A 21354-nucleotide genomic window follows, 5' to 3' on the forward strand; every position below is an offset into this window, starting at 1 on the left:
CCTGAAGGCACACACACAGCTTCTTCCTCTGTGCCATCCGATTTCTGAATGGACAGTGAACCCATGAACACTACCTCACTACTTTCTTATTTCAGTCTTTTTTTGCATGACTTATTTTATTTAACTTATATAGATTCATACTGTAATTCACAGGTTTTTCCCTCTCTATTATTGCACTGTACAGTTGCCACAAGGTTAAAAATATTCACAACATAAGCCGATGATATTAAACCTGATTCTGATTGCCGATCAGTATGGATGGCATGCAAAAACTTTTTTCACTGTATCTCAGTATTTGTGCCTTCAAACCAGTACTATATGATTCTGACAGCTGGTTTTAAAGGAGGGTTCGTTGTGGGGATTACAGTCTCAAATGCCATGCTCCAAAAGCTGCAGCTGTCTTAGATGAAAATAAGAATGCTCTGTCTGTGTATCTACAGACACACACAGGACGATGCCAACCTTACCATGTACGCTGCTGTTAGCACCTGGTAAATAACGGACTGTGCTCCGAGTTCAGCTTCACTAACCAGTCCTGTGAATGGGAAATGACACAGTCAGGCTCTGCTGGGGATTAATACTCAGGGGTAATGCTGTCCCCACTGAAGTCAGCAAAGGAACTGTCTTTAAACTGTTTTCCCCTGGGTGCAGTTCTCATTATTGCCTGCAGAGGAGCCAGTGATCTATGTCTGGGTCTCTTCTGATACAGTTCGGGCATCTTTCTGGGGCGAGGTCTCCCTCTCTCTGATGTCCTCAGAACAAATTCTTGTGAAGCATTAGAAATTACAGAACTAAGGTGGTTAGGCTCCGCCCCAAACTTGCCCTGGCAGATGGCTAAGCCCCTCCCACTCTTTATTTGATGAGTGGTTAGGCCCCAGCCCAAACACAGTCTGACAGCTGTTTGGCCCCAACCCCACCCACCCTGGCACCTGGTTAAGTCCCGCCCCCATGACCTGCTGCTGTCAAAAGAGTCAGAGGTTGAATGCCAAACATCTATTAAATTCAATCTTGATAATACCTTCTTTATGAAATAAAAAAGACACAAAAGGATGAGAAGATGTTTTAAAAGAACTTAAAGCAGATAAATTAACTACATTGCATAAATGTAATGGTAAACAGTTTTTACTCTTCACCTCTGAAACTGTCCTTCTCCATTCCAATACACTGGCTCACGGGACCCTACAGTGTGGGACCTGGTGTGGGTTCAGGGGGCAGATTTCCGAGCAATAGGTTCTGTGAAAACACTGGATTTCTGAGCCCTCGCACTAGATCCCACCGGGAGTCCAGCACGGAATGCAACTGGAGGACCAACTGCAGGAACGTTTGGAACTTGTGTTGTCCCCCGAGGAACTTCTGGCATCTCTGATTGGCACGCCTGAACCGACATGGGAGTAACGGGAGTTCCTGATACATGGAAAATGGTGGCTCACGGGCCCGGCATCTCTGACCATGGTACAGGTCGATCTCCAGACCCTCAGAGTAGAGACTGGCTAGTTGAAGACACTAAGAAGTGAAAATAATGGCAGATGCAATGCCCAACTCATAAACTATCTGTGAGTTACTGCATACCCTACCCTCCAACCTGGCAATATTGTGAACTATAATGCTGGCAAATATTTTCATTTTCTTCATTTCTTTTGCTGATGAAAATTCCATCTCTACTTGGTCCTGTGAAGATGGTGGTGGGCCATCTTCCTGCTCTGCTGGAGAACCTCTGGTGAAGATATTGATGGGATGGGAGGTTGAAGATTTAGGCCCAGCAACAGTGGACGAGCAGCAGTATATTTCCAAATCAGGGTTTGCATGATGACAAGGTGGGGAACCAAAGTCAGAGTCAAGGTTGGGTGAGTAACTGCGGTTCACGTTGCTAGAGGGCCACATTCTCGAGTCCTGGTCAGCAGTAGTGAAGGGCATGAATGTTTATGATGGTTACATGGCAACCAAATATATGAAAGAAATGATGCAGATGCTGAAATCTTAAACAATAATCAAAACCCTAAAGAGGGGTTTTAGGCCAATGGCCAATACCATTAAGCAAGGGGTCTGTGGACCCCAGGTTGGAAGCCCTTGTGAGCCTAGAAGAACTCAGCAGGACAGGCAGCTCCTATGGAAGCAAACAATGTAGGTAGATATTTCAGACTCCGCCAGCTCCATCATGGGCACTACCCTCCCCACCACTGAGGACCCCTTCAGACTATGGTGTATCAAGAAGGCAGCATCCATCGTTAAGGACCCTCACCATCCAGAACCTGCCCTCTTCTCATTACTACCATCAGTGAGGAGGGACAAGAGCTTGAAAGCCAACACTCAACGCTTTAGGAACCGTTTCTTCCCCTCTGCCATCGATTCCTGAACGGTCCATGAACACTCCCTCATCATTCTCCTTTTGAACTGTTTATTAATTATGTTGTAACAGTAATTTTTTGTCTTACACTGGACTGCTGCCACAAAACAACAAATCTGACGGCAAATGTCAGTGATAATAACCGGATTCTGATTCTGAAATTGGCCGGGGCCCCTACACTGGTAAGTGAGACCAGCTAGAGTTTCAACAACCGGGACAGGAGAAATTACAGACTCTGTGTACAACTTATCTCTTTGCAGAATTCTAAACATAGACAGCAGTGTGTGGTAAGGAGCTGGAAGCTGAAAACTGATATTGCGCCACTGGAGGGCTTTCTGGATATTTATAGAGAGAAAAAACCCAGCTGATTGGTTAATGAGAGGTGGGGTGGGAGGAGCTGAAAAAGAGAGTGGATGTTCAGAGCCAGTTGCTACAGCCAGGAATGTGTTCCTGCACAGACCAATGTTCCCATGGAAAAGTTCAAAAGGTAACTGGGCAAAGAGTCCATAAGACCAGGAGCACAATTAGGCCAGTTGGCAATAATAACTAGATGGAGCAATCACTGACAAAGACAAAACAAAATTCTGGAACCATTCCACATCTATGGAGAGAGTAGCAGAGTCCAAGCTGAAACATTAACACTGTTTCTCTTTCCACAGAAGCCTTTCCAACATTTTCTATGTTTATTTCAGATTTTCAGCATCTGTAGAATTATTGAGCTTCACTTTACAGCTCAGGAACAGGCCATTCAGCCCACAATGTTGTGGCAAACCAAAACACTCAAACACTAATCCCTGCTACCTACACTATGTCTATATCCCTCCATCCTCCCTATCTCCATGCATCTATCCAAACATCTCTTAAAAGCCTCTGAAATACTTGGGTCTGGTTATGGGAACTGGTCTGAAATGTTTAAGCTTAATTTTATTGCCATTCAACCTACACATATATACAGCTAAACGAAACAACATTCCTCTGGGCCCAAGGTGCAAAACACAGCCCATAAATCACATAATTAACCTACAGTAAAATAATATTAACAGATAATAGGAATATGTCCAAGTTGATAAAAAAATGGATATACAACATATACCACAGTATAATGCTTCTGGCACTGTCATAAATAATGTGCACAGGGTGGGCAGGGTGTTGAGATATCTTGCAGCCTGGGCGAAGAAGCTTTTCCCAGCCTCACAGTCCTTGTTCTTATACTGTGGTACTTTCTGCCTGACAGTAGGAGGTCAACGAGATTGTGGGATGGATGGGAGGAGTCTGTGACAATGCTGAGGGTTCTGCAAGTACAGTTCTTCTGGAGTATGTCCTGGGTGTGAGGGAGAGAGACCCCAGTGATCCTCTCCTGACTCCTGTTACAACCTGCTCTGATGCTGAGATTCATGGGCCAAACAATCTTTGATCAATTTGAGATTCAACTATTTCCCTCGTCCTGTATCGATCAACTTCAGCTGCTCTGGGAGATATCTTCTGTCTGAGACCTTACACGTGATGTTACGGCACGAGATTATGTGGCTGTTTTCAACAAAGAGCTGCATAAATTTGTGATGTGCCGGAGGGGAGGGGTCTGCCTTTCCTATCAAGTTACCTTTGTAAAGTTCCCAGACGATCAGTCTACACAGCCATTACACTTTCCTGGACCTGAGTTTACATCTTCAGACGCTGCTCGATTTAGGGATTTATCTTAAATCTACGTCTTTTGGGAATCTGCCTTTTCCAAAAGCTCCCTTCTGGAAAGCGCTATAAGACTATTAAAACAAAAACTTCACACCATTTTAAAAGTTTCTTCCCCCAGGCTGTTAATCCATCTGGCCTCAAGCGCCCTTCTATTTACTGCCTGTCACTGTACTGTAAACACTGTCAATCATTTTTATCATGCTGCTTACATTGTAAACACATGCTTTCATTAATCTGCTTATTCCACATCTGTACTTTAAGCTCTAACTTTATTTTTTTACATAATTGTTTATTCTGTATAGTTGTTGAATGTTGCTGTTTTTGTTGCATGTTGCTCCGACACACCATACAGCACGTGTAAATGTACATGGCAAACTCAGTTGATCCTACATCCCACGTCCTGATCCTATGAGTGATAACTCCTGTAAACCAGACAGAGGTGGGAACAGTGTTCAAGATCCAAGGTGTAGTATGGGGTGTTAGCTTTCATAAGTCGAGGGATAGAGTTTAAGAGACGCGATGTAATGATGCAGCTCTATAAAACTTTAGTTAGGCCACACTTGGAGTACTGTGTCCAGTTCTGGTCGCCTCACTATAGGAAGGATGTGCTGCCTGGTTTAGAGAGTATGGATTATGATCAGAGATTAAGGGAGCTAGGGCTTTACTCTTTGGAGAGAAGGAGGATGAGAGGAGACATGATAGAGGTGTACAAGATATTAAGAGGAATAGACAGAGTGGACAGCCAGCGCCTCTTCCCCAGGGCACCACTGCTCAGTACAAGAGGACATGGCTTTAAGGTAAGGGGAGGGAAGTTCAAGGGGGATATTAGAGGAGGGTTTTTCACTCAGAGTGTGGTTGGTGTGTGGAATGCACTGCCTGAGTCAGTGATGGAGGCAGAAACACTAGTGAAGTTTAAGAGACTACTAGACAGGTATATGGAGGAATTTAAGGTGGAGGGGTTATATGGGAGGCAGGGTTTGAGGGTCGGCACAACATTGTGGGCTGAAGGGCCTATAATGTGCTGTACTATTCTATGTTCTATGTTCTAATTTAAAGTATATTTTATGTATTGCTCTGTCCTGCTACCACAAAGCAAAAACATTTCACGCCATCTTGTAAGTTTCTTACCCCAGTTAATCTGATCAGCCATTCTAGTTATCCTCCCATCCCTCTCTATCTACTACCTCAGTCACTGCACCATAAAGACTTTAAACCACTTTTCATCATGCTGTTTACATTGTCAATGCATGCTGGTATTTATGTACATTTTATTCCAGATCTGTATTCTAGCCTCCAAGTGTTTTTAATATAATTCTTTATAATTGTTGAAAGTTTTTTGTTCCATGTCACACCAACACACCACGGCAAATTCCTAACACACATGAATGTATAGAGTGAATAAAGTTATCTTTGACAATGGTGTAGGGGCATAATATGGGTTGGGGGGGGGGGTCATTCAACACTCATTGACATCAGATCATACATAGAACCTGGAAAAGTACAGCACAGGAAGAGGCCCTTCGGTCCACTATGTCTGTACTAAACACAATGGCAAATTCAACCAATTCTCTTCTGGCCATACACGATTCATAACCCTCCATTCCTTACAATATTTCTAATACGTGCAAACGTACAGGCAAATAATGTTGATCTTTGATCATTGCTTCTTGTTCCTTGCATTTTATTGGCATTTCTGCCCTAAATAAACGGCTTTCTACACCCCTTCATCTCACCCCCATCTACCACCACCTTCCCCTTTCCTGCATCCATGATATTTAACTGAGTGACCTCCTAAGCAAGTAATTCCCACATCCTCCCACTCTCCGTAAATCCTTCCTAAGACCAGAACTCCTGAGTGTGGTCTCACCACTGACGTGGCTCTTTCTATCAAGGAGGGATCTGGCTGCTCCCAGCAGCACTGATGATAGGCCAACCTGAGCAGATCAGCTTGAAACCTGTAGACCAGTTTTAAACCTGAGCTACCCAGCTCCCTGGCATTGAGACTTGGGAAAAAGTTGAATCCATTTAGCTAGTCATGGATCACACGCGTGGACATCAGGGAGGAGGTACAGGAGCCTGAAAACCCACACTCAACATTTTAGAAACATCTTCTTACCCCTGCCGTCAGATTTCTAAATGGTCCATGAACGTATGAGCGCAACCTTGCTATTTTGCACCGTTCGTTTTTTTTTAACATACGCTCGCTGGCCACTTTATTACAGGAGGTACCAAATGAAGTGGCCACTGAGTGCATGTTTGTGGTCTTCTGCTGCTGTAGACCATCCACTGCAAGGTTCAATGTGTTGTGTGTTCAGAGATGCTCCCCTGCACACTGGTGTTGTGACACACGGTTATTTGAGTTACTGTCGCCTTCCTGTCAGCTTGAACCAGTCTGGCCACTCTCCTCTGACCTCTCTCCCACCTCTGGATGTGTTTTGTTCTGCCCACCATTCCCTGTAAACTCTAGGGACTGTTGTGTGTGAAAATCCCAGGAGATCAGCAGTTTCTGAGATTCTCAAACCACCCCGAACAATCATTCCACAGTCAAAGTCACTTAGATCACATCTCTTCCCCATTCTGATGTTTGGTCTGAACACCAACTGAACCTCTTGACCGTGTCTGCATGCTTTTATGCAATGAGTTGCTGCCGCATGATTGGCTGATGAGATATTCTCATTAACGAGGAGTACAGGTGGACCTATTAAAGTGGCTGCTGAGAGTATGGCAGAGATAATAAACCTGATCCGGATTCTGATTCTATGACAGCGTTTCTGTGCCAGAATTCTCCCAGTGTCCCTAATGGCGAAGAGCCAGGACTGTGCAGTGGAGGGTTTGATTACCTGAGAGGAAGGTGCCGACCTCATATGTCCACCACTCAATGCACAGCATTAGCATGCTGGGGATGGCGAGTTGGACAAAGCCCCCCCACTCCTGTAAGCAGTCGGCTGACCAACCTAGGAGAAAAGGACAGAGTTACTGCTCCACTACGGCAAACACGGGGAAGGACCAGGAAACCGGTACTTGAACCGCTCCGGGGGGGGGTGGCAGGGGGGTCAAACTTGAGGGCAGAGCACAGGATTCTTAGCAGTGTGGAGGGACAGAGGGATCTTGGGGGGGTCCACGTCAGTTACAGAGCAGGCTGATAGGCTGGTTCGATGACATTAGGTTCGTTGGTCACATGTACATCGGAGCAAACCGTGAAATGTGCCGTTTGTGTTAACAAAGCAAGCGTCGCCATGCTACTGGTGCTGACATAGCTTGTCCACAATGTCCAGCAGAACAACACGCAAAGCAACATACAACAAGACAGACGCAACAGCAAAACAACCCCCCCACCCCCCCACCATCAGGGATCACGGCTCTCATCCTCGCACCCTACCAACAGCGGCCCTTGATAGTGCTGGGGAGGATTAGGAGGCATATGGTGTGTTGACCTTCGTTAGTCAGGGGATTGGGTTCAGGAGCTGCAAGGTAATGTTACAGTTCTATAAAACCCTGGTCAGGCCACACTTGGAGCATTGTGCTCGAGTTCTGGTCACCTCATTATAGGAAGGGTGTGGAAGCTTTAGAGAAAGTGCAGAGGAATCTTACCAGGATGGTGCCTGGATTAGAAGCGTGTCTCCTGAGGACAGGTTGAGCGAGCTAGGGCTTTTTCCTCTGGCGCGAAGGAGGATGAGTGGTGACTAGTGAGGTGTACAAGATTATAAGAGGCATTGGTAGAATGGACAACCAGCATCTCTTTCCCAGGGTGAATATACGAGAGGGCATAATGTGAAAGTGATTTAGGAAAGGGTGAGGGGGAATGTCAGAGGTAGTTTTTCTTTGTCTCAGAGCTGTAGGTCTGTGTCAGGCACTACCATGGGTGCTGGTAGAGGTGGATAGATTAGGAACATTTAAGAGACTCTTATACATAAGAAAAATAGAAGGCTACGTGGGAGGAAACGGTAAGATCGATCATGAGACTACGCAGGAAGGTTGTGGGCTGAAGGACCTGTGCATACATACACAGTAACGTACCTGCCCATGTGCCCACGTACAGCTTCTTCCTTCGAATGTACAGAAACAGGAGAATCATTTGGAAGTACTGTGAAGCAACATTGGCCGCAGCTGACCCCCTGGAAAGCACGAAAAGACGTATCAAAAATGCTTCCAGATCCGGGTTGTTACTCAGTGAACGGGGGCGGCAAAGTGGTGAATAATTGAGGGTAATAATAGGTAATTTCTAAGGTAAGGACATGTTCGGCACAGCATTGTGGGCTGAAGGGCCTGTATTCTGCTGTAGGATTTCTACATTTCTCTGTTTTGAGCTGCTGCCTCACATCACTGGAGACCTGGGTTCGATCCCACCCTTGGGTGCTCTCCGTGTAGAGTAGGCGCATTCTTCCTGTGAGTGCGTGGGGTGACTGTGGTTTCCTCCGGAATCCCAAAGATGTGTGGGTTAGTCAGGTAACTGGCTGCTGTAAACCACTGCTGGAGTGCAAGGGGAGTGGTAGAACCCATGGGGAATTGATGGGAAGGTGGAGAGAAACGAAACTATGAGGGGTAGAGACAGGGTAAATGCAAGCAGACTTTCTCCTCTGAGGTTGTGTGGGACTAGGACTAGAGCTGGTTAAGGGGGAGAGGTGAAATGTTTAAGGGGAACGTGAGGGGGAACTTCTTCGCTCAGAAGGTGGTGAGAGTGTGGAACGAGTTGCCAGCGGAAGTGATGGATACGGGGTTGATCGCAACATTTAAGAGAAGTTTGGATAGGTACATGGATGGGAGGGGTGTGCCGGGCTATCGTCCAGGTGCCGTCAATGGGACTAAGCAGAATAATAGTTCAGCATAGACTAGATGGGCTGAAGGGCCAGCTTCCATGCTGTAGTGTTCTAAGACTCTAAACGATTAATGCAGACTTAGTGTTAATGGGTAATTGCTTATGATTGACATGGACTCAACGGGTTGAAGGTCCTCTCCCCCTGCTGTATACCATTATGTCTGTAATGCCCTGGTTAAGATTTCATGTAGGTATTTCATGTCAGCAGTTCTGTAAGAACAGTCTGTCCTGCTTTCAGCCCATTTGGCTTTGAGCTCAGATAAGGAGCTTAGTTGTTAAGCTTAGGAATGCCATTAGGCTTTACAATTCTACCGCCAGGACTTAAGAACTTTTTAAAAGCTATTATTAATGCTTTTGAGTTAGTGATTTAGATGCATATCATATTTTTTACTGAGTTAAGTATTGTATGTTATTAGTTTTGCTACAACAAGTGTATGGGACATTGGAAAAAAAAGTTGAATTTCCCCATGGGGATGAATAAAGTATCTATCTATCTATCTATCTATCTATCAGTTCATTGGGCTGGAGGATTAGCAACTTTAAATTCCTCGGTGTTATCATTTCAGAGGACCTGTCCTGGGCCCAGTATGCAAGTGCAATTACCAAGAAAGCATGGCACCGCCTGTACTTCCTTAGCAATCTGCAAAGGTTTGGCATGACAGTTCAGACTTTGACGAGCCTCTGTAGATGTGTGGTGGAGAGTACACCGACTGGCTGCGTCGTGGCCTGCTATGGAAACACCAACGCCCTTGAATGGAAAACTCTACAAAAAGTAGCGGATACGGCCCAGACCTCAATTGAGCTCCCCACCATTGAGCACATCTACATGGAGCATCGTTGCAGGAAAGCATCATCCATCATCGGGGAACCCCTCTACCCAAGTACGGTAATCCTCTCTTCTCGCTGCTGACATCAGGAAGCAGTTACAGGAGCCTCAGGACTCTCACCACCAGGTTCAGGAACAGTTACTACCCCTCGTGAACCACAGGGGATAACTTCACTCCATTTACCCCATCACTAAAATCTTCCCACAACCTATGGTCTCACTTTCAATGAATCTTCATCTCATGTTCTCGGTATTGATTGTTCGTGTATTTATTCTTCTTGTTAATATTATTTCTTTTTTTTTTCTTTCTTGAATTTGCACAGTTTGTTGTCTTTTGCACATTGGCTGTCCGCCCTGTTGGTGTGGTCCTTCATTGATTCTACTATGGTTATTAGATTTATTGAGTATGCCCGCAAGAAAATGAAACTCAGGGTTGTATATGGAGACATACATGTTCTTTTCATAATAAGTTTACTTTGAACTTGAATTTTGACTAAGGTAAAACAGTAACAGAAGGCAGAATAAAGTGTAACAGCTACTGAGAAACTGCAGTGCAGGTAAACAATAAAGTACGAGATCATAATGAGAGAGATTATGAGGTTAAGTCCCTCTTTTCACACTTACAGCACTCCCAGAGTCAGCACGTAGAGGAGGAGGTAGTTTACCAAGGCATTGAAGATGTTGGCCACGAGACCTGTGAAGACTTGCGGCAAAGTGATCCCCTAGAGGGCAGACAAGAGAGAAGTCAACTCTCCTGGCTACTGCCTTCGAGGGCAGTCGTCAGGCCGCGACCAGGATGTGACGTGGTGGCACAGCGTGTGGAAGTTCCCCCCAGGTTCCGATCCCTCCCATGTTGAGCTGATCTCAGCTGCACTGCAGTGTGGTGGGGTGGAGAGAGGGCTCAGTGGAGCATTGTCATCAGGCCACGAGGGCTCCTCGAGGACAATGAGGTGGCAGCGATGACTGAGGCACAAGGGGTAGGCTGCCCAACAGTCAAACCAAACTCACTGGACTTTAGAAAAATGGGGGGGGGGGGAGGATCTCACTGAAACTATTGAGTATTGAAAGGCCTAGAGTGGATGTGGAGAGGATGTTTCCTATAGAGGGGGAGACTAGTACCAGAGGGCACAGCCTCAGAATACAGGGACATCCCTTTAGAATAGAGGAATTTCTTGAGCCAGAAGGTCATGAATCTGTGGAATTTATTGCTCCAAACTGCTGTGGAACCAAATCACTGGGTATATATTAATCAGGGGTTGATAGGTTCTTGGTTAGCCAGAGTGTCAAAGGTTACAGGGAGAAGGTAGGAGAATGGGGTTGAGGGAAAATAAATCGGCCATGATGGAATGGTGGAGCAGACTTGATGGGCTGAATAGCCTAATTCTGCTCCTATGTCCTATGGTCTTATATGGGCATCATGGAACCCGACTTTGCGTCATAAAACAGAACAATGAAGTTCTTTCAGTAGCCTCAATCCCCAGATATACTTGGGAGACAGTACAAAGATTTAGATTTCTATTGTGTCTTTTGCAGCCTTAGGAAGTCTCAAAGCTTTCCTCAGCTAATGTGGTACTTCTGAAGCAGGGCCTGGTTATGATCCAGCTGAATGGTGGAATAGTAACGAGGGGCTGAATAGTGTCTTAGAACATAGCAAATTACAGCACAGTAAAGGCCCTTTGGTGCCAAAGTTGTGCTAATATCATAACCTACTCTAAGATGATCCAACTCTGTCTTCTTGCATAGACCTCCATTTTTCTATCATCATTGTGCCCAAGTTTCATATATGTCCCCAATGTATCTGCCTCCCTGGCAGCTCATTCCATGCAATCACCACTCTCTGGATAAAAAAAAATTCCTTTGGCATCCCTCCCTATATTTCCCTCCAGTCATCTTAAAATTATGACATTCATATTAGCTATTTCTGCCCTGGGAAAAGTCTCTGGCTATCCACTCGATCTATGCCTCCTATCATCATCTATATCAAGTCACCTGTCATCCCCTGAGAGAAAGACCCAAGCTTGCTCAATCTATCCTCATAAGGCATGCCGTCTAGTCCAGTCTGCAATTCCGGTAACTCTCCTCTGCACTCTCTCTAAAGCTTCCTCATCTTTCCTGTAATGAGGTGACCAAAACTGAACACAATATTCCAAGTGTGGTCTAACCAGGGTTTTATGGAGCTGCAACATTATCTCGCGGCTCTTGAACTCGAATCCCCAATTAATGAAGGGCAATGTAGCATACGCCTCCCTACCAACCCTATCAGCTTGCCTCTTCTTGGCCTCTGTTGTAGTGTGGAAGATGGGTCACTAGAGTGATAAGTCTCTGCTGATTTGTAAACCTATATTGCCTGTTTTCTGCCATGCTCAAAGGTGTAAATTGTCTCCTTGACTCTATCGGTGGTGTGGATTTCCAGCTATTACCCATGGAAGGAGGGAATTCTCAATACCGAGAGGTGATGCCACCCTCTGCTCCATCTCACTTCAGGTCCAAATCACCGACCACTAAGGTTCTGAAACCTACAACTGATATCAGGTCTTTAGGTATCTGTCTTGAAGTACCTCCACCATCTGAGCCAAACAGTCTTTTCACTTCTACCATCGGGCAGGAGGTAGAGAAGCCTAATGTCCCACACCACCAGGATGGGGGGAACAGTTACTTTCCACTTCTTGAACTGACCCGTATAACCCTAACCCTATCTCAGCAACGAAGTCTATGGACCACCTCTTGCACAACCATGGATTTGTCTCTGATTGTGTCTTTCTTTTTGTAGTTTAAGGTCTTGTGCTTGCATTAGAGTTAGAATTTTTTTCCTCCATTCTCTCTTATGATTAATGTATAGTTAATATATTCTGTACCTATGTTCATGTTATGCTACGTGCAACTTGTGTGTGTACCCCACTCTTGGCCTCTGTACGTGCTTTCTCTCATCCTCTGTACGTGCCTCTCTGCCTTTCCCCCTCCTTCTCCAATGCTTCACTCTCTCTATCACATACCCTGTCACTCCCTCTGCTGCCTACGGCCCATGTCTCCACCTTAGCTTGTGGTCCTATGAGGGAAGATTGGCCCCAGAGGCAGTACTGGCAACAGCATCCCAGGAGTGGTCCGCACCTGGGACAGATCCATGCCCATCATGAAATGCTACCTCACCAACTGATAACTCGCTGATCATCACTGATGGGCCAATAGAAAATCTGCTCCAGTGAGCATGTGGGAACTAAATATCAGAGTCTGGAAGATTTTTTTTTTCTCTCTGTTTCTACATTGTTTCCTGTTGTCTCCTCCAGAGTTTGCCCTTCACTGCCTGTGTCACTGGCTACCCTGGAACAGAAGATCATTCAGCCCTTCGAGCTGGTTCCACCTTTCAATGAGATCGTAGCCGGCCTGTACCCTTCACTGAAAGAAAACAAGAGGCTGGTGGAAATACACAGCGGGTCGGGAGGCACCTGTGGAGTCATCAGAATGTTCACTGTCTACACCTTTTGTAGACTGGGGTACCACGTGAAGTGCAGTCTAACAAAAAGCCACTGATCTCAGAGTAATTAACTCAGCTTGTTAATGAGGGTCCTCCAACAGGACCACATCCTCGTCTTGGTGTGGAGGCTTGTGTGCCTCAACGACCCAGAGAGCTATTGGCTGGAGTCAGGGCTTGATGCTTTGGCTCTTGGTAGGGTCACCCATGCCAACAGGTCAAAGGGTAGAGGCCAGGCTAAGAGTGGCCCACTGATCCTCCAAGTTTGGGGGTTTAGCCCAGGGCTAACAACCCTGACAGGTAAAGTAAAATTGTTACGGAAACAGAGAGAGATGAGAGAGATGGTATTATTGAATCTCCACCCAGAACTTGCATGAGCGACAGTAGTGTAAACTGAGCTACTGACAAGATGAAGGAAGCCCTGAACACTGCCCAAGATGGAGACCTTCATTGCTGCCCTAAATGCAGGTGGTGTAATAGAGTTAATGGGGGTGATCACGTCCATGGGTGAGATTATTTACTTTGGCTTGGTGTCTGCTCCTGATATTTTTTCTCTGCCAGATGAACAGCTCTCTGGGCTTCTGACTGCTTGAGGTGTGAAGGGGCCTCCCTTCCCTCCAACCCCACACCTGGCTACTTAGCCCTTTAGTTTCCTCTCCTCTCCCCGTGGGGAAACAACGGGCCTCCGCCTGCTGCCTCCCTGCAAAGGCACCGCTGAGATCAGGAACTTACCGTGTGGGCAATCGTGGGGGGCAAACCTACTCCAGCACCGTGCCACCTGGAACAGGTTCCACTTTCAACATCCACTCGCTACGCATCCTCAGCACTTAAAAATGCATCTTCTACCTGAAGGCAGCTGAACTTCAAGGGAAATGAAACTGAAGAATTTCACAAGTTGTTTTAAAGCAACAGTCACTGAAATCAGTAAAGCAAAACACTACAGGTGTGGGAAATCTGAAATTAAAACTGAAGAGGTTAGAAATACCCAGCAGGTCAAGCAGCATCTTTGGAGAGAGAAGCACTGTCGGAAATAAAACATGTATTCAGTTGCAGGGAACAGGAGGGGGCGGGGAGAATGAAGGAAATGTCTGTGACTGGACGGACACCAAGTGAATGACACAAGTGGTACTGGTGATGCATGAGGGAGGGTTGTGGAGGCTTGTTAAATGCAGCTGAGCTGTTTTGAGGAGGTGTAACCGAGGGAAATGATAGCAACAGAGGAGAGGGGGGAAATAGCAGCACCGTGGGGCATGATGGAAGGTATTCAGCAGGTCGGGCAGCATCTGTGGATAGGTGGACGGGCAGGTGGTGCTGAGGAAGCAGGGGGTCTGCAGAAGGACTTGGGAAGATTAGGAGAATGGGTGAAGAAATTACAGACAGGACAGTGTAGTGATATGTACGAGGGGTAATTGATTAGCTCGTGGCCTAAGGTAGAAGGAGTCAATTTTAGAAAAGCTAGCACATTTATTTTTCAACATAGTCCCCTCCTACACGTACACACTTAGTCCAGAGGTCGTGGAGCATACGGATCCCTTCTTTGTAGAAGTGGTCCACAGCAGGGTGATTGATAAATTCGTGGCCTAGGGTAGACGGAGATGAGATTAACTTCAAACTTTCTGCATTATCACTCAAGGAGTTGAACAGCATGTGCATGTAACGAGGGCGTCTTGGACCTCCAGGTGGTCCACAGCAGGGGTGATTGATAAGTTCGTGGCCCAAGGTAGAAGGAGATGAGTTATACAGCTCACGATCTTATCAACCGCCCCTCGTATGGCCATGCACTTTGGTGGAAGGAGTAAAGGTAGAGACTATTTTCTAAACGGGGAACAAATTAAAAAATCAGAGGTGCAAAAGGATTTTGGAGTCCTCGTGCAGGATTCCCTAAAGATTAAGGAATCCTGAACTAGGTTGCAGGTTGAGTCAGTGGTGAGGAAGGCAAATGCAATGTTCGCATTAACTTTCAGAGCACTAGAATATAAAATCCAGGATGTAATGCCTTATAGGGGCTTGGTCAGACTGCACTTAGAGTATTGTCAGCAGTTTTGGGGCCCTTATCTGAAAAAGGATGTGCTGGCATTGGGGAAGGTCCAGAGGACGTTCATGAGAATCATGTCAGGAATGAAAGGGTTAATGTGTGAGGCGCACTTGCTGGCTCTGGGCCTGTATTCAGTGGAGTTTAGAAGAATGAAGCAGAATCTTACCGAAACTTACAGAATATTGAAAGACCTAGTTAGGGTGGATGTGTAGAGGATGTTTCCAATAGTGGATGAGTCTAGGACCAGAGGGCACAGCCTCACAATGCAAGGATGTCCTTTTAGAACAGAGATGAGGAGGGATTTCTTTAGCCAGTGAGTGGTGAGTCTGTGGAATCTGTGGTGAATCTCATTGTCACAGTTGGCTGTGGAGGCCATTATTGGGTGTATTTAAAGCAGAGGTTGATAGGTTCTTGATTAGTAAGGGTGTCAAAGATTATGGAGAGAAGGCAGGAGAATGGGGTTGAGAGGGAAAACAGATCAGTCATGATCAAATGGCAGAGCAGACTTGATGGGCTGAATGGCCTAATAAGTCAGTGATAATAAATCTGATTCTGATTCTATCTCAGCCCATTACCATTGTATATATCTCTATCAAATCCTCCCTCAGCTATTTATTTTCTAAAGAAAACATTCCAGATTCCTCCGATCTCTCCTTGTAACTGTAATCCCCCAATCTCAGGAAATATTCTTGACAATCTTTCATACTTTTTCTAATGCCTTCACATCTTCCTATAATGCAGCAACCAAAATCCAGAATTTTGTATGCCTCATTAGCTGCTACCTCAGACCACAGTTCTTTTTAGCTCTCTCAATTTTGCATTCATGCTTGTTATGTTTATTTTGTTGTATATTTGTTGCACCGGTTTATTATGTACAATTCATGTTAATTTATCACGTTTATAATGCACTGTGCTGCTGCTGCATAAATCTAATTTTCATTGCATTTATAACCTTTTTATGACGACACAAAACTTGAAGTGCTTTTTCAGTCTTCCCTGCCTTCTTCACTGATTTCTCTCTCTGCCGTTACATCCCTCTTAGAACAGTATCCTTCATTCTATATTGCCGCTCCTTGTTTTCCAACCAAAAGGAAGACTACTTTGTCTCCAGCCTCCAATACTGTTCCAAATATGACCAATACTCTGCATGTTACTCCAACTAGACCCATGACAGTCACCTGAACTCAAAAGATATCAGATAGCCAGTTGTTCTGGATGGTATCATACCAAGCCAGTACTGTGTTCTATCTCAGGGTTCCGGCATCAATATTTTAAAATCTTTCACAAAAAAAACCTAAGAATATAAGAAATAGGAGGCAGGAGTCAGTCACCTGACCTGTTGAACCTGCTCCACCATTCGATACGATCATGGCTGATCTGGCTGTGCTCAACTCCATCTACCTGCCTTTTATCCCCATAACTCCTAATTCCCCTGCTACATAAAAATCTAACTGTGTCTTAAATATGTTTAATGAGGTAGCCTCTACTGCTTCCCTGGGCAGAGAGTCTACCAGGATTAGAGAGCATGTCTTATGAGGATAGACTAAGTGAGCAAGAGTTTTCCTCTTTGGAGTGAAGGAAGATGAGAGGTGACAATAAAGAGGCATAGATAGAGGGGATAGATAGAGACTTTTTCCACAGATTCACTACTCTCTGGGAAAAGCAGTTCATCCTCACCTCCATCCTAAATCTATTCCCCCGAATCTAGACCTTAGGTCCCCTGGTTCTGGTCTCACCTGCCAGTGAAAAACAACTTTCCTGCCTCTATCCTATGTATCCCTTTCATAATTTTTTACCTTTGTCCAAGATCTCCTCTCATTCTTCTGAATTCCTGTCAGTATAGTCCCAAAGGCTATCCCCTCATCTCCAGAATCAACCTAGTGATCCTCCTCAGTAATGCCTCCAAATCCAGTCTCGTCTGTCCCTATCAGCTCCTCCAACTCCGTTAAACAAGCTCTCACTGTATCCTCTCTCCAGCACCATCATCACTTCTATCTCTCAGACTCTCTTGACCTTCATTCTAACCCTTTTGTACTCCCCACTCCTCTCCCTTCTCTGACATGGAAAAAATGGCGGTTTCCAACTTTTCCAGATTCTAATGAAAGGTTGTTGACGTGAAACGTCAGCTGCGCTTCTCTCTCCCCAGAAGCTGCTTGACATGTTGAGTATCACCAGCATTTCCTTTTCAATCACTGAAATCAGCCACATCGGCCAAACTCAAAGCTGGTGATGGATGATGGTACCTGATTCTGAAGGTATCGGATCTCCAGCTGATACAGAAAGGTTGCCTGCAACAACAAAAAAAACCAGAGGGTAAGAGGTGGGAAAGCCAATGGAACAGTGGTCGGTATTGAGACAGAAATGAAGCACATTTCTCTACAGAGTTGGAGTCTGACCTGTGAACTGCTTCATGTCCCTGTGAACCAACCGACTTAAGAGTTCAAGTTGGTAAGCCAGCCAAAGTACAAGGTTGACTGACCCTTTGCACCCTCCCTGCCCTTCTGCAAGCCTGTCCTCAAACAGGGATTGGTATTGGCACTTGGAATTTGTTTATTATTATCACATGTACCGAGATGCAGCGAAAACCTTGTCTTGTGTACCATTGATACGGATCAAATCATTACACAGTGCTTTGAGGTAGTGCAAGGTGAAACAGTAACAGTGCAGAATAAAGTGTAACAGCTACACAGAATGTGCAGTACAGGATAACAAAGTGCAAAATAATAACGAGGTAGATTGTGAGGTCGAGAGTCCATCTTGTCGTATTGAAGAGTCTTATTGTAGCAGGATTGAAGTTGTCCTTGAGCCTGGTGGTATGTGTTTTCAGGCTTTTGCATCTCCTACCCAATGGGACAGGGAAGAAGAGAGAATGCCCAGCAGGCTCTTTAATTATGCTGGCTGATTTACTGAGTAGTATAGAGAGACCATAGAGGAGAGGCTGGTTTCCGTAATGTACTGAACTCCGCCACTTCAGCCTTCTACCTTCTGTTATGGTAGGTCCTGTGCCAAGGTCTGGTCAAATCATTCTCAGCTTCAGGGCAACTAGTTTAATGATCCAGAGCCTATACTAAATAAACCTAGAGAGAGCTGGGGAAATTAAATCCAGACAATTGAATAATATATGTATTCAATGCTAATAACAGTAATAACTAAGAGGCTAAATGATTATCATTCTAGGGAAGGGTATCTGTTATTTTCTTGTATGTTTGTCATTTTTAGATATATACTCAAGTCATCACTTTATTGGATACACATGCTTGTTAATACAAGTATCTAATCAGCCAATCAAGTGGCAGCAATGCATAAAAGCATGCAGACATGGTCAAGAGGTTCAGTTTTGTTCAGATTAAATATCAGAATGGGGAAGAACTGTGATCTAAGTGATTTTGACCGTGGAATGATTGTTGGTGCCAGATGGGGTGGTTTGAGTATCTCAGAAACTGCTGATCTCCTGGGATTTTCACACACAGCATTCTCTAGTGTTTACAGCGAATGGTGTAAAAAACAAAAAATATATCCAGCAAGCAGCAGTTCTGTGGGCGAAAATGTGTTGTTAGTGAGAGGGGGAAGTGGAGAACGGTCAGACTGGTTCAAGCTGATAGGAAGGCGACAATAACTCAACTGACCACACATTACAACAGTGGTGTGCAGAGGAACATCTCTGAATACATAACACATCGAACCTTCAAGTGGATGGGCTACAGCAGCAAACCAGAAACGTTCACACAGTGGCTACTTTATTAGATATAGGAGGTCCGAACAGAGTGGCAACTGATGGTATCTATGTCCTTCCCAGTTAACACTCAACGCATGTATACCGATCCATAACGAGTGTTTGAGAGACCAGTCAGATGGAATTACAGCAGGTGCAGGACCGTAGATGACTGTTCTTGACACCAAGTGGAGGTTTGCCGCATCAGACTCAGGAAGAGTACATTTCAGTTAATTCTCTGATGGCCATTTTTGCCAATCCTATTTCCAGGCAGACATGTTGTCCTTGCTGGTAGCACTGTCCTTTTTAAAATAGGCAAAGAGCACTTAAAGCCTTGGAGACACAAGAGTCTGTAGATGCTGGAATCTGGACGGACGGACAGACGCACGCACAGAGCTGGGATTATGAGCAGGTAACCTGTCCTGGTGGTGAGGGGTGAGATATTGATACTGACCCTGAGAAACACTGGGAAAGGTAGAGTTACACACACACACAAAATGCAGATCAGGCAGCATCTACAGAGGGGAAAAACAGTCGAGGTTTCAGGCCAAAACTCTCCTGATGAAAGGTCTCAGCCTGAAAGTCAACTATTTATTCCCTTCCATTGATACTGCCCGCCCTGAAGAGTTCCTCTGGCTCTCCAACATCTACAAAAACTCTGGTGTGTTTGGGACAGACAGTATGTGTTATGTTTTGTAACTTTAAAACATTAAATTAATTCAAATAAAACACTGGAATCGGAAGAATGCAGGAGTAGTTCATTTACTTTAAGCGAGGCGTGCACGTATCACGTGGTAACGTGATGACATATGCAATTAGTGTATTTTTGCATATAACCAATAATTATTTAAACCAACAAGAATGCTTAATCAATCCACATATACACAGGATTATTCAAATATAGCTCCAAGAGGACCACAACCTTGTCGTAGGGTTTGGAGGCTTGCGTGCCTCAATTGCCCACAGAGCTGTGTTGGCTGGAGTCAGGGCTTTATGCTAATTGGCTCTTGGTAGGGTCACCCATGCCAAACAGATCAAAAGGTAGAGGCCAGACCAAGAGGGGTGCACCGGTCTTCCAGGTTCAGCGGCTTGGCTCAGGGCCAACAACCCCGACTGGTAAAACAAAATTATTACGGAAACAGCAACGAAGGGTCCTTCCGCATCTGAGTGTGACGGTATTCCTGAATCTCCACCCGGGACTTGTGTGACTGACAGAGGTGAAAACCGAGAGGAAGCTACTGACGTGACGAAGGAAGGCCTGAACACCACCAGGGATGGATTCCATTGCTGCCAGTGGTGTAACAGGCAGTAAGAAAGTTTTATATATATATAAACTGAAATATTAAATATGCAACAGTGCAAATCTTCAGAACAGTCCTGGGAATTCTCAACCTGAGAGGGCAGGTGAGCCACCTCTTGAATATCTCATTCAAGGAACGGCAGTGCTGTACCAGCTTAGATTTCCCTGCTCAAGTCTGCAGTTACTGAACAGGCAGTGACAGCTCTCTGACCCAGGGGTGGGACCATTACCCTGTGAACTGCGGTTAACGTCAGAAACTGGGTGATGCCACTTCTGAACTGAATAAGCGTTGCTCTCAAGCCTACCGGGAAAGGAGTGGTGCAGCTGGTAGAGCCTCTGCCTCACAGTGACGCAGGTTCAGTTCTGACCATAGGAACTGGCTTTGTGGAGTTTGCACGTTCTCCCTGTGATTGAATAGGCCCCCACACTCCCCCAGGTTCTCTTACATCCCAAAAACATATAGGTGATGCATAGAATCTGCGGGGAATTGTTCAAAGTAAATACTTATAATAATGATTGTTAGGGCGTATTGTGGAGTTAGGTATATAGCAAATATTAATCTCAACAGCAGCCAACCTTCAGATCTGAATATGGATTGTAGATTGAACTTAAAATGCAGCTCAGAACAGGAAGTATTCAATTGGCTTGAGATATCTGCATATGCATGAATGCATTCAACATCTCATTGTGTGAATATGATTCAGAAACCACAGTAATCAACACTCATTTTGGATGCATTGGTGGGAAGACCCAGGCATTTGAAAAGTTCTATGCAACTCAAAAGAAGCATTGTAAAACTATAGAAATTGTCCTGTTACCTTTGTTCTTTAACATCCAAAAATGTGCTGTAATGTTGGATTGGGGAGTCTCTCTCTCTCTCTCTCGAGTGACCCCAAAGGCTGTCAGCTCGTGTGGGTCCTGAATAAAGACTTTTATATCTATCAGCTGTATCTCTCTGTGACTTTGTCCGTGGTCACAGCAATAATATAAAAAATAATAATACACAGGCACATTCAAGTGGCAAATGTCGTTCACCAAAATCTTGCTTTAAACTACAAACTCATAAAAGAAATCATACCTTACTATAAATACAAGCCTGATCCAGAGTCAGAATGCCAAAAAATTATATTATGACTGATCGGTTATTACAGATGGAAAATCCA

The 21354-nt window shown here is 45.1% G+C and overlaps 1 protein-coding gene across 2 annotated transcripts in view; it reads right to left on the minus strand.

The window, feature by feature from the left end:
• Positions 1–21354, minus strand: part of LOC140731625 (multidrug and toxin extrusion protein 1-like) — a 63377-nt gene that overhangs the window by 15448 nt on the left and 26575 nt on the right. For both annotated transcript variants that reach the window (XM_073053202.1, XM_073053203.1), the window contains exons 6-10: positions 17423–17467; positions 10300–10397; positions 8051–8148; positions 6874–6987; positions 468–535 (exon numbers count right to left, since the gene is read on the minus strand). In XM_073053202.1, the coding sequence (XP_072909303.1) occupies positions 468–535; positions 6874–6987; positions 8051–8148; positions 10300–10397; positions 17423–17467 (423 nt within the window). The remainder of the gene's footprint in view (positions 1–467; positions 536–6873; positions 6988–8050; positions 8149–10299; positions 10398–17422; positions 17468–21354) is intronic.

Source organism: Hemitrygon akajei, chromosome 8, assembly GCF_048418815.1.
Source record: "Hemitrygon akajei chromosome 8, sHemAka1.3, whole genome shotgun sequence".
In the NCBI taxonomy this organism is placed as follows: Eukaryota; Metazoa; Chordata; class Chondrichthyes; order Myliobatiformes; family Dasyatidae; genus Hemitrygon; species Hemitrygon akajei.